Genomic DNA, 14,031 nt, shown 5'->3' with positions numbered 1-14,031 from the left:
AAAATTCAAGGCTTATTTGCAGGTGTGGCCCACCTCCCATCACTACCACCCTGAATCGGGGGTGGCTGGTGCTTGGCACCCCACTCTCCAAGCCACTGCCGGTGCTCGGCTCCGAATATGTTGCTGTTTAGTCGTGTCCGACTCTTCGTGACCCAATGGACCAGAGCACACCAGGCACTCCTGTCTTCCACTGTCTCCTGCAGTTTGGTCAAACTCATGCTGGTCGCTTCGAGAACACTGTCCAATCATCTCTTCCTCTGTCGTCTCCTTCTCCTTGTGCCCTCCATCTTTCCCAGCATCAGGGTCTTTTCCAGGGAGTCTTCTCTTCTCATGAGGTGGCCAAAGTATTGGAGCCTCAGCTTCAGGATCTGTCCTTCCAGTGAACACTCAGGGCTGATTTCCTTAAGAATGGAGAGGTTTGATCTGGATAGGCTCTGAATATAAGATGCACTTTTTCACAGTTGGAATTTTTGGGGGGAAAGTGTGGCTAATATTTGGGCCAATATGGTATTCATGCTTTTGAATTTGCCCTCTGGGGCCTACAGCGCCGATCCAGAAAATGCCCTGTGACACTGCATCTCTATCTAAATAGCGCATTTGTGGAGTCAGCACATATAATCAAATAATTAGCCTCCACCGCCTCCTCTCCTCAGCCTAGCATTGGAACAAAGCAACAGATGGTTGTTCTTAATTAATAGCTCCTCAGTGCCATGGGGCTTAGTGGAGAAGGCTGTTTAATTTCATTAGCATGGATCAAGGCAGGGTCCCACCCACTCCTGCAGCAGAAAAGGCTGTCTTAACCGTAGATTAGCCATGTAGCGTCTTCCAGACTTTACCATGGCTTCAAACAAAAGAGCCCAAGGGGTGGCCAAACCCCAGGAAAATGTTCATTCTTCCTCTCTTCATTGAGAACAAGATCTGCAACAAATCCCCGGCCCTGTTTGTTTGTTTATTTCTCTTAAGCTATTAATATGCATCTTAATCACTAAAGCTTTGAAGTAGTATACCCATTTATTTTTATACACACACATTGGATAAGATCAACTGAAATTAATAACGAAAGCAAAGCACTTCCTTAAAATTGCCTGCTGGTCTAGAAAGGTCTTCATCGAGCCGGATGGCTCAGTCCATAGAGCATGAGACTCTTAATCTAAGGGTTATGGGTTTGACCCACACACTGGGGGGGGGGGGGGAATTCCTCCATTGCAGGAGGTTGGACTAGATGACCCTTGTGGTCCCTTCCTTCAGATTTTATGAATCTGAGCACCCGAAATTCAACAGGTTTCTAATCTCAGCCAAGAGAGAATTCCGCAGAATTGATCTCAAGATCAGTGACTGAGCCCCATTTATTCTGGCCTGTCTGAAAGCTGCTGGACAGATGAGGAATAGGAATAGTGCACTTTGACCCACTTGCACATCCAATTGTTTTAAAAATCATCAACCTGAAAATTCACCAGAGTGCATATCTCCCATGTGTGGGCAAATTTGCCAAATATCCACTTTTTTTTTTTGCAAGCACTTCTCCCCAGTATTGCTCTTCTTTTCACCAATAGATTCATTTTATTCTCATTTTGTCCTAACATGCACCTTTCCTTTGGTTGGAGAACTGCATCACAGACTTTGGAGAAGCATGAATGTCCAAGGACAGCTGCACTCCACGTATTATATCAGGAACTGCAAATTAGGTCATTTCACATGAAAATGCAAACCAGCCCGAAATTCTCTCCCATCGCTGCTCTATGGTGAAGTACAGCCTCTTGAATGTGGCACTTGATTGTTAGGGCTTTTAATACCGGGATGAGTGTTTGGTTTTGGATGCCTGCTATTTCTGTTTGTGTTAAGGAATGTGAGCATCCAAATGCAAATAGAAGCATGTAGAGCACGACAGCAGATTCCCCATTCAGTCTCAGGGTTTCAGAAACCGGTATACCCTGGGTGTTGGATATATTTGGAACTTAAAATACCAGCGAGTCTTTTCCAGGTAACCGCAAGCTTCTTGGCTGCTGTGGCCATAGCAGTTCTCCCTCCCTTGAAACTCACACCCAGATGTATCCGAGAGGTGAGCACAGCGGGACATTTGACTTCATGTCTTAGTGGATTTCTGCTTGTTAACAAAACTGCCCTCATCCCCAACCCACCTTGCATGCCAGGTAGGGATGGATGACTCTGTCAGTTTCAGATTTTCCAGCCTTAAATTCAGTTCTCCACGTTTCTACAGAAAATTCACCAGCATTGAAGTTCTCATGACAAAGGCATTTCCATGCACAGTTTCAATATGTACATTTTTTTTTTGCGAGCAATATTTCTCAATATGATGTATTTTTCTGTGTTATTTTTTAGGAAAAGCTGCAATTTTAATGCAAACGTTTTCCCCAACATATTCATTTTTGTACGCATTCATTGGAGCAATGTCTCACAAAATTCAGAGAAGGGCAAATTTCAAAGGATAACTCTGGTTTGGGTAATATATTTCAAAGGGGCTCGCTATTGGCTCTGATCTTCCAAAAGTCCAAGCAGACCTTCAAAAGAAAGAGGCCTGCATTGGTAGAGTGAGCTTGGCATCAGTTCTACAGGTGGTAGTCAAAAACCCGTGGCTTTGGAGGGGGGCATTTTTTTGGGAGGAAACCCCCAACAATTTAGGTGTCTTCTTAAAAGAAGCTCAGCAACTTTTGGGTGTCCTGGTTTTTACTGTTTGAAATATGGAACCACTGCAGTCCAATACAAAGGTGGCTTGGATTGCAGAGACAACGGAGATTAATGCCTTTGCTCAATCCACCACACACACAAATACACACACACACAGAGAGAGAGAGAGAGAGAGAGAGAGAGAGAGAGAGAGGGCAAGCGTCTGGAATGAAGTGGGTATGGGTTTCACCATAAGGCAGAGTCTCCCTAGTATCTCAATATATGCACAGCCCTCGGTATATTTACTCTGAAGGAAATATTGCCAAATTCAGTGGCACTTAACAGAACATTCCAATGCACGTTCATGCAGCAATAATTCATGTTGAGCTTGATGAGACCTATTCCCTACAAAGTGTGTTCAGGATTGCAGCATTAGTGGGGTAAGATAAGGACAAAGTTTGAGAGCATCAGGTCACTGAAAATCTGGGCAGGGGACATTTTAGAAGGCGAGAAAGCACTGCAGAGGGAGGGATCCTGCCTGGAGGCAACTCTATCCATTGATTATTATGTTGAAACAGGAGTAGGCCCTGACTGACTTCACAGTGAAGAGGCAATTAGGAAGGAAGCCAATTCTCTCCCCCCCCCCCGCTAAACTGAGTAGAGTAAGTGATTGCTTATCCAGTCAGGAGGGAGATTGTATTACCGCATTGCCTGGTGCTGGTAACACCACACCTGAATTCCTGTGCACCTTTTGACCTTAAGAGAGTAGAACTGCAAAGCAATAAAAACCGAGTGTTGAACTGTGCATCCAGAAATGCCATACGGTTAGGAATGGCAGAGAAATTCAATTAAGTTTTCATTTAAATGTGGACTTACCTCATTTGCACTTCGTGAAACAATATGTGAACTGAAGCACAGTCATCTTTTGCAATTCACACTGTCTGAATTTTGCAAAGCAGTCCTCCAGCCATATAGCATAAATGCATACACTGGGGTAAAGTGTACCTTACAGATGCATATATTAGTGACTATAAACTAACAAAGATGCATTGTATTTTCCTTTGCAAAAACGAACAAACAAAAGTTTATATTAGGCAAAAATGCATACATATCAAGCCCAGTCATATGTACAAAGATGTTTATGCTGGAGGAAAGCCTGCATATAAATGCATACTGTATATTAGTGATAGTAATTTGCAGAAATGCATTATAATAGAGGACACAGCTGTGCAATAAGGTGTCTATGATGCAAAATTGCATACAAAAAAAAAAGTGCATATTAGGAGAAATTCACCTGCTGGTGAATTTTCACCTGGGATGGATACATGAGAGATAGATGGATAGATGATAGATAGACAAGCAGATAGATATCGGTCATGAAATCATAGAAGCTTAGAATTCTAGAGTTGGAAGGTACCCTGAGGGTAAATCATGCATGATAGGTAGGGCCATCCAACCTTTGATTATTGATTGATTGGTTTATTACGGCCATTGGCCCATATCTAAAAACAATACATCAAAATTTATCCATAAACAATACAATTTAAACAGTTCCAAGTTAAAACACCCCTATAAAACCAATTTTACTTCAATTAAGTAAACTATACACAATAAGCTCCCTCTATGTCAACCGCAATTCAAATCCCTCAGATTTTGGGGGATATGCGTCTTAGTTCTGGCACTTATTGATGGTTCTTAAGTTTGGCTAAGCTGTCAGAGTCATACAGTGATCCATTTCTCCTCTTATGAAATAAGACATTAATCAGGTATCTAGCGACTGCAAGGGATCTACTTGAGTCTTCGTCGTTTAATAAGTATATTATTTGGGCTTCCTGAGGTCTATCAGCTATTCTCGATAAATATGGGGCCAGAAACTTGGACCGTGAAGCCGAATGTATAGGACAACAGAAGAAAAAAACTCCCAATGAAAGAGACTCCACCACCTTCTGAGGGAGCCCATTCTTACCATCAGAAAGTTCTTCCTAATGTTTAGTTGGAGTCTCCTTTGAATGCATTGGATCAGGTCCTCCCCTCCAGAGTAGGAGAAAACAAGCTTTCTCTATCTGCCATGTGACAGGCCTTTAGATATTTGAAGATAGCTATCATATCTCCTCTGAGTCTCATCCAGGCTAAGTCTTATCCAGTGCTATCCAGGCTAAACATACTCAGTTCTCTAAACCATTCCTCATGAAGCTTGGCTTCTAGACCCTTTAACATCTTGTCCGCCTTCCTAAACATTCATGCAAACAAATGAGGATGCAGTGGACGCTCGGGTTGCGAACGGGATCTGTACGGGATGCATGTTCGCAACCTGCAGCGTTCACAACCTGCGTCTGCGCATGCGCGGGTTGAGATTTGGCGCATCTGCACATGTGCAAAGTGCGATTTAGCACTTCTGCGCATGCACAACCGCTGAAACCCGGAAGTAACCCGTTCTAGTACTTCCGGGTTTCAGCGGTCCGCAACCCAAAAAAATCGCAACCTCAAGCGGCTATAACCTAAGGCAGTGTTTCCCAACCTTTGGTCTCCAGCTGTTTATGGACTACAATTCCCATCATCCCTGACCACTGGGTCTTGCTAGCTAGGGATGATGGGAGTTGTAGTCCAAAAACAGCTAGAGGCCAAAGGTTGGGAAACACTGACCTAAGGTATGACTGTATATGGACAACTGAACTCAATATTGGAAAAATGAGGAACTGATAGAAAGCAAAAATTACCCATCACTTCTCTATTTACCCAACACCAACAACTTGTTTTTGAAAATATTCCCCCCGTTAACCTTTCATGAATAATGTCATCATCTATCTTACCACCCAACACATCTTTTGCTGTAAAATAGAAAAATGGAAGAGGAACCTGCTGGGGGGAAAGGCTGTTTTGGGCCTCCTTTCTTTTATTTTCTTTCCTTTGAATACTTCCAAGCTGAAAGCATTGAAAACGGGATATTTAAACAAACGTGGGAGTGCCAAGATAGAATCTTACGTCATGAGCATAGCAACTGTAGGCACAAACTCTCTCTGTCCGCCCCCCCCCTCCATTTCAAATGGCAAGAAAGCAATCCATTCACTTGCCAGGAGGCTGCTAGGTTGCCAACCTAATAATGTTTCTTGGCCATACGGAAAGGGGAAAATGAGGGTGTGATCCTGAAATGGACTTATTTGAACTTAAATAGCCCAATGGTTATTGTTGAGGAAAGGGGCCATTCAGAGGCAGAGTGGATGCTCTACATTGCACTTCAGTTCTGCCATATCCCAATGAAAAGGATCTTCAGTAGCAGATTTGGGAAATATCTGTGCCAGTGATCCTCAAGAACCACTGCCAGCTGATTTCTGCCTTAAGAATGTCTTGCGTGTTTTGATGGTGCTGCATATTAGCCTAAAAAAACAACCACACACAACTTTTCAAGGAGCAAGAATGATCAAATAGGTAATTATATGAAATATTCCAACCCCGACGGTTCAAGACAGTGTGCTTTTCATGATGGATCAGGAGTGGGAAGATCCAGATTCAAAAATTCATATTCCCCCATAGCACTTAGTACAATGGGCACCCAAACACTGGACATTGGAAACTGCCTTAAAGGTAAAGGGGGCCCTGACCATTAGGTCCAGTCGTGGCCAACTCTGGGATTGTGGCGCTCATCTCACTTTATTGGCCAAGGGAACCAGCGTACAGCTTCCAGGTCATGTGGCCAGCATGACTAAGCCAATTCTGGCGAACCAGAGCAGCACAAGGAAACGCCGTTTACCTTCCCGCCGGAGTGGTACCTATTTATCTTATTGCACTTTTGATGTGCTTTCGAACTGCTAGGTTGGCAGGAGCAGGGACCGAGCAATGGGAGCTCACCCCGTTGCGGGGATTCGAACCGCCCACCTTCTGATCAGCAAGTCCTAGGCTCTGTGGTTTAACCCACAGAGCCACCCACATCCCCGGAAACTGCCTTAAACTGGGCCAGACCACTGGTCCATCCAGTTCCATTTTGCCCCTACAGGATTTCAGGATTTCTGTCTCAACCCTACCTGGAAAAGCCGGGGATTGAACCTGAGACTTTCTACATGCAAGGCAGATGTTCTGCCACTGAGCTATGCCTGCTCCCCAATTGCCCAGACCCAGTAGTTCAGGGATAGCCTGACTCCAACTGGAGTCCTGCTGCATCTGAACCCATTACAGGGAGACAGTTGATTGCCAATTTGTAGATGCACACACTCCAACTTGTGTTTGTCCCTTAACATTTCCACTCTCCTCTGCAGTGCAATTCCAACAGGATTTCTGTACCTCTCATCCAAGCATAAGGTTAGGTCTTCCAACCTTATTTTGTACAGTGGTACCTCTGGTTGTGAACAGGATCCATTCTGGAGCCCTGTTCGCAACCTGAAAGAAACGCAACCCGCATCTGCGTATGCGTGGGTCACGATTTGCCGCTTCTGTGCATGCACGTAATGTCATTTTGCGCATCTGCACATGCATGCGAGGCAAAATCCTGAAGTAACCCTTTCCGGTACTTCCGGGTTGCCACAGGACACAACCTGAAAACACGTAACCTGAACCGAACGTAACAAGAGGTATGACTGCACTGCATTCGGTGGTTGACAATTGAATGATCCCAACGACAATTATCATGACAAATCTGGAAGACGGATTCTTCACATATTGGTGTCTTCTTACTTCTTTTCCTCTTTCTGCCTAGGCTGGAATGATCAAAGTGGGTGAAGATGAATATTTCATTGAGCCGTTGGAGAAAGGGAAACAAATGGATGAAGAGAGAGGGAGGAGTCACATGGTCTATAGGAGGTCGGCCATTGCACAAGATCCAGGAGACATACTCCCTGACATCCTCAGTGAAGGTATTTCTTATGTCTATGCTTACTTGAACTCGCTGACTGCATTGGGGCTGATCACAAAAGGCTAGCATCCCTGTTGCCTCACATGCTTCCACTCTCCATCCCCGAAGGATGTTAGAAGCTTTCGTTTTCCAGTTTTGATTAACCATAGTTTAGCATTCCATCAGAACTTTAAATTGTGGCTAATCTTAAGTATATTGTGTTGAAGCAAGCCAGCTTCCTAAACCATTGTGTGAAACTGACATTTCCTATATTAACTATAGTTTAGGATTGTATCAGAACTCAGAACTGTGGCTAATCTTAGGTATATTTTGTTGAAGCAAGCCAGCTGTGTGAAACTGATATATTTCAAACAAACCATAATTCAGATTAACCACAGTTTATCAGAGTTTGGGCAATGCCACAACTTCTGGTTAATCAAATGTGGAAACACAATCTTATGAACAGCATTGTGAATTGTGCTTGGAAACATACTGGGAACCAATGTAGATCTTTTGGGACTGGTGTTTCATGTTCCTGGTGGCCACTCCCAGTCACCAGTCTAGCAGCCACATTCTGGATTAATGTAGCTTCTGCGTCACCTTCAAAGGTAGCCCCACGTAGAGTGCATTGCAGTAGTCCAAGCGGGAGATAACCAGAGCATGTACCACTCTGGTGAGACAGTGCGCAAGCAGGTAGAGTCTCAGTCAGCGTACCAGATGGAGCTGGGAAACACAAACAGTGTAGGCTAGTCCCATTCCTAACATCAAGGTTTTAGTATTATGTCTGTACATGGTCACTGTCACCATGAACATTTATTTGTTTTATCTTTTTGCAGGGAGACAGGTGGATAGCTTTGAATAAGTAGGTCAAAATTTGAGGGTTTCTTATATTAACTGTGGAAATTTAATAAAAACAACATTGTAGAAGATCAGCAGCAATAGCGGCGTGGATTTTAATTTGGTTGTTGTTGATTGGATTCTTTTTTGCAGTTCCTGAGCATTGATTTGATTAAAAACCTAAAATACTCTTTTAGGACTGGATTCACACAGTGATACAAACTACTTGTTGAGTTTGGTTCAAGTAGGATTGAGTTGCATGCGACTGTCGAAGGTGATGCTGAATAAATTGTGTGCACTGAAAACTTTGGACAAATTCAGTGTTGGCCTACGATACTGACATTTAACGAGAAAGGAAATGATGTGTTAAACTCAAGGATGATAGCTTCATCTGCTAAATGGAGCTTCCATGTTTAAGCAATAGTGTGTTGCGGAATACCAGTTGCTGGTGGCCTTCTGTGGAGAAGAGCTGTCACCTTCAAACCCTGCTTTGGGGCTTCTTGTGATGTTCTCTTGCAGTGGTAGACTATGTGGTAGACACAGGTGGTGGGAGTTGTGTCCAACAACACTGAGGATAATGGAAGCTGTGTGCTCTCTAGAAGTCAGTGGACTACAACTCCCAGCATCTCCCATTGGCCATGCTGGCTGGGGCTGATGTGAGTTCAGCAGCATCTAGAAGGTTCTAACTTGGCTGCTGCTGTTGGTTGGGTTTTTTTTATATATATAGTGGTGATGGGGATAGATAATGTGATACCAGCTATGCACTGAACCACAGGGAATTTCCCCTTAAGACCTCAGGAAATAGCTGTTGTTTTTTAAAGCTGAACTGTGAAATTAATTGAGTCAGTGGTCTATGATTACACGGACTTGTAGTTCATGGCCAATCAGCAGTGCAGTTATGTAATTTTAGACTCTGGACTTAATGTTCTTAGGTGGGGGATGTCTTAGGATGGTAATATCTTGCTTACTTCAAATGGTGTTATGCCCCCTTCTTAACTCGCTTACTAAAAATTGAGGCAAGCCAACCATGCTGAGTTTGGGGGCCTTACTGCTCATTCTACCCATGGGGGACCCTGGGCCTGGCTTGACTATGGTTAATTGTCCCATGAGAATCCAGTGTGTAGGATGAAGGCCGTGAGAAAGAGCAAAAGACGGATCTCATATGTGTGCCCCAGAGATTACCAGCGTGGTCACCACTGTAATGCCTGTGGGTGCAGTGGAAGATTTGAAGTCTTTCCCTGGTGCCCGTAACATCTCTTACCTGCCCAACACTGGAGGTGTTGAGGGCGCTTACCTTCCTTCCCATGAAACGTACACAAAGGAGGAAGTTGAGAAAGTGATGCTCCTTCTCATGTCCTCTTTTACCTCCATGCAGTTTTCAAAGATCTGATTGATGCTTTTACCCAGATCCCATGAGAAAGCAAAATGTGAGCATATACAGTCTCTTGGGAAAAGGGCTTGCGTGACAAGTTCCCATCTCCCCCCTCAGAAATAAAGACACGAGACACAAGAATTCGAGTTATTGGGTCAGATTAGGCCACAACTTTATTGATTACAGGAATTGAGTGGTATTGGCTTAGGATTTGGTCCTAACAATTAACCGGCTTCAGCCCGCTTGCTTGAAAACCGGTAAGGGTTTTCAGTAGGGGGAGTCCTGCTGAGGCACGTCACCTAGGAGCTCTCCTTGGAATTACCGCTTGGGGGGGGGGTGCCGTGGGCCCACACCTCCATAGGCTTAGGACAAGGCCACGCCGCCCAGAATCCTTTACCGGACTACCCTTTGTTTTGGGGGAAGGTGATGGCACTTCCTTCCCCCTTCATCTGCATAATAAAAGAACCGTACCCCTACCAATGCCTAACCGCCAATGCCGAGGAAGTTGTGACAGGTAGCTACAAGGTAGGTCAAAAGCAAGTGGCCGGGCCAATCTGCCAAATGGAATTATTCCTACCAGGCCCCTTGACGGCGACCAGCCGAAGCCCATAGCATTGTCATAGAGCCTAACCTAATGGGTGGGAGGGAAGGGGAAAAATCTGGCTAGCTACGGCGTGGGAAAGAGGAAAAGCCTCAGCCGCACCAGACCTAAATGTACGAGGCCAGTGGCTTTATCTGGGAAGCTGGGTGAAGTGTGGAGAGCAGTTGGTGCTCACTCAAATTTCAAAAATGTGCCCACAGGCTGAAGAAGTTCGGCAACACCTGAAGTACTCTGTGCAAGCACAGAGACCCATTCAGCTTCTTTCTCTCACCGACTTTTCTTAATGCCCTATATTTTATTTCCATTTCCACTTACAGATAAACTAGGGGATAAAACTGAGATTTTTTTTAAAAAAATAATATTTATTAAAAGTTTCCAATTACAACAAAATAAAAAAACAAAACATCCAAATTTAAAATCTTGTTTTCTATAACATCTTTCCAGGACTTCCCCTCCCCTCCCCCTCTTGTATTCCAATTCTTACTTATAAATTCAGCAATTTCTTATCCCAAATTTTGAACTTATTGTCATTGACCCAATTTAAAAATATTTTCCCATCTCCTAAAATCGACCTGTTCCCTTCCACGCGTTCCCCCCTTTAGCATACATTACAAATTAAAATATAATGACATAAAATGTAGTTTAACACCCTTTGGATTCCAAATTTCCCTCCCCCTTTTCCCGGTTGCGTTCCCAAAGTTTATCAACATCTGATGTCTTCCTGGAGCTCCCACAATTATTTAAGCCATAGTCCTTTACCAGTCATCTTTAATTTCGAATGTCCAATCTTGGAAGGAGTCTGTCCCAAAAAGGCCCATTTTTAAACTGAGATTTTAACATTATTTACTGTCTGAGCACATCACTCTTTCGGAGTAATTGTTTGGTCGGGATATGTCTGCAGGCAAGTGGAATGCAGTTGACCCACCTTAAAACAATTATTGTCCAGACTATTCAGCAATATCTTTCCCCCTCCCTCTTTTCAAAAATTATATAGATGCTTGAGAAGCCAAGTGGTCCGTAAACAAAAAACGATTACTCTCAAAGATGATTGGAAGCTCTCAAGAGTGCATTTCAATGGATGTAAAGAATATAACAAATGATTCTCTTCTATATTTAATTACTCCCTAGCTTACTAATGTGGCTCCATTATATAGATGTGTTGGATACTGAAACATTAATAATAATAATAATAATAATAATAATAATAATAATAATAATAATGTATTAATAAAAATATTACTATGATGTGGCTCATTTTCAGGGCACCTTAGCACTTATTTGGAATTTTGGTGGATGTGGTGCTTGGAGCTTATTTTATTGTTGCAAAATAGCCAAACATGGTGTGCACCTTTTTCTTTCAATTAAATATTTCTTCAGCACTTTGCAGCCTCCCTGGCTGCCTACATTTTCTGAAAGGGACTCTCCTACCCCAGTGGGAGAAGTTAACCGCATGAGGCCTTCTCCTGGCCTTCACTGAAGTATGGGCATCCACTTTTGATGGCTTTAAAAGAGGATTAGACAAATTCATGGAGGGTAAGGCTATTAGACCCAATGCCTATGCTTTTCCTTCAGAGGAAAACCATTTTCCTGGATACCAGGAATTTCATGGGTAGAGTGTTGTCGCAGTCCTGCCTTTGGTCTTCCCATAAGGCAGCAGTTCTCAACCTGTGGGTCCCCAGATGTTGTTGGACCACAACTCCCATCATCACTGAGCTCTGACCTTGCTAGCTAGGGGTGATGGGAGCTGTAGTTCAACAACATCTGGGGACCCACAAGTTGAGAAAGGCTGCCATAAGGCATCCGGTTGGTCACTGTAAGAACAGGATGCAAGACTTGGTGGGCCTTTGACTTGATCCAACAAGGTTCTTCTTGTGTTCCTAAGGCAGAAGGGACCCGTTTTTCCAGTTAGGAGCCCCCAACTCTGCTTTGACATACTCGCCAACATTTCTCCAATGACAATAGGGATGTCTTATTCAATCATCATCATCATCACCATACCCCACCCATCTGACTGGGTTGCCCTAGCCACTCTCGGCAGCTTCAAACATATATAAAAACATAATAAAACATTTTAAGAAAACCTTCCCTATACAGGACTGCCTTCAGATGTCTTCTTACTTATCTATTTGGCTCGGGGTGTGTGTGTGTGTGTCACATAACTCCATATCCTCCAATGACAATAGGGACTTGCTACCATACTCTCCAACATTTCTCCAATGAAAATAGGGATGCCTAAGTGGGATATTCTGGGATCAAATCAGAAACCGGGATGGCGTCTGTAAATCCGAGACTGTCCCTGCAAAATTGGGACACTTGGAGGGTCTGCTTTGAGTAACAGTAAAGCTCTTTTGCTTTAGGGCAATTGAATACATGTACAGTTCTCAGAGCCACCTGCCCATGACCACAGGGCTTTTACAAATCAAAGACACGGCTCTTAGGACTGAAACTTCTCTTTCCTCCCTCCCTCCTGGTCATTATACACTTAACTTACATTGGGCTCTTGAGGAGTTTGGAGGGCAAATCCAGTCTAAGAAGATTGTTATTTATAAAGGTGGAGTGCTGTGCGATTGGCTTAGCTCTGGGTTGCAGCAACGGGCATTGTAATTAAGGAAGCCAAGTCACCTGAGGGAGAGTGTGTGGGAGGCATCTTGCCAATCCATTTACAGACCTGAAGGTTGATTACATCCAGCAGATGTGGGCTTCCCACCTCATTCTTATCAGTGCCGAGAACAGATTGAGCACACTTCGGAATTTTAATGCTGATTAAGGTGGAGTTGGGGAGGGGTGGAGATTGTAACCAGGGTGGACTTGGGATGTGGCATTCACCTAAGTCCTCCTCAGCCAAGCCCCATTAAAACTAATGAATCTAGCTTATTCAGTGGGTCTACTCTCAGTAGGACTAGCGGAGAATACCACTCTCAGTGCTACAGCAATACTAATTGCTTCAGATAGCTCTGAGTCATGTGGATCCTTTACATCAGAGTTTCCCAAACTTGGGTCTCCAGTTCCAATCATCCCTGACCATTGTTCCTGCTAGCAAGGGATGATGGGAATTGTAGTCCAAAACCAGCTGGAGACCCGAGTTTGGGAAATCCTGCTTTACATTTTGCAAGGAAAAGCAGCTGTATGGATTGTTGTGTGCTCAATTAATGCAGGCTTGTTTGTTTTTGAATAGATATGGTGTTATTTACTTTTGGAGGGCCCGAGAGCCACATTTGCTGTTACACAAGCCTCCAGGGGCCACTTGCTAGGGATGGGTGTGGCCAAAGCAAAAGTGGGCATAGCCAGAGTTTGCTTGCAGATAAGGAGAGAGAGAGAGAAACAGAGAGACAAAAGCAGACAGATATACATTTTCTCTCTCTGTTTCTGTCTCTCTCTCTCTCTCTCTCACACACACACACAGAGAGACATGCAGAGAAAGAAAGAGAGAGAGAAAGAGAGAGAGAGAGAGAGAGAGAGAGAGAGAGAGAGAGAGAAAATAGACAGGCAGTAAAACACACACACACACACACAATGACTTGAAACCCCACCAACCCACTCTTCTCTTAATCCATGGCTCTGCTGAAGTCTTTTTCCTCTCAGCTCAGCACTAGAGTGGAGCAGAACAGCCCTCTGCTTACTATGCAAAGCTGTGGATTACTACAGCAATGAAATCTCCACCGAAAGCCACTTCAAACATCAAACAGAAATGGACGGTATCAACAAGGCAGCTCAACACCATAGCAGATCAGCTCCCAAGCCATTTACAGCTGCCTACCTCAGGCCATCCCCCTC

At 43.9% G+C, this 14,031-nt stretch overlaps 1 protein-coding gene across 1 annotated transcript in view; it reads left to right on the top strand.

The window, feature by feature from the left end:
• Positions 1-14,031, top strand: part of ADAMTS3 (ADAM metallopeptidase with thrombospondin type 1 motif 3) — a 134,065-nt gene that overhangs the window by 38,121 nt on the left and 81,913 nt on the right. Inside the window, exon 5 of the mRNA XM_083756368.1 lies at positions 7,313-7,469. Coding sequence (XP_083612494.1) covers positions 7,313-7,469 — 157 coding nt within the window. The remainder of the gene's footprint in view (positions 1-7,312; positions 7,470-14,031) is intronic.

This window comes from Podarcis gaigeae (assembly GCF_964106915.1).
Source record: "Podarcis gaigeae genome assembly, chromosome: 9".
NCBI classification, from domain to species: domain Eukaryota; kingdom Metazoa; phylum Chordata; class Lepidosauria; order Squamata; family Lacertidae; genus Podarcis; species Podarcis gaigeae.
This window is presented reverse-complemented; position numbering and strand designations above follow the sequence as displayed.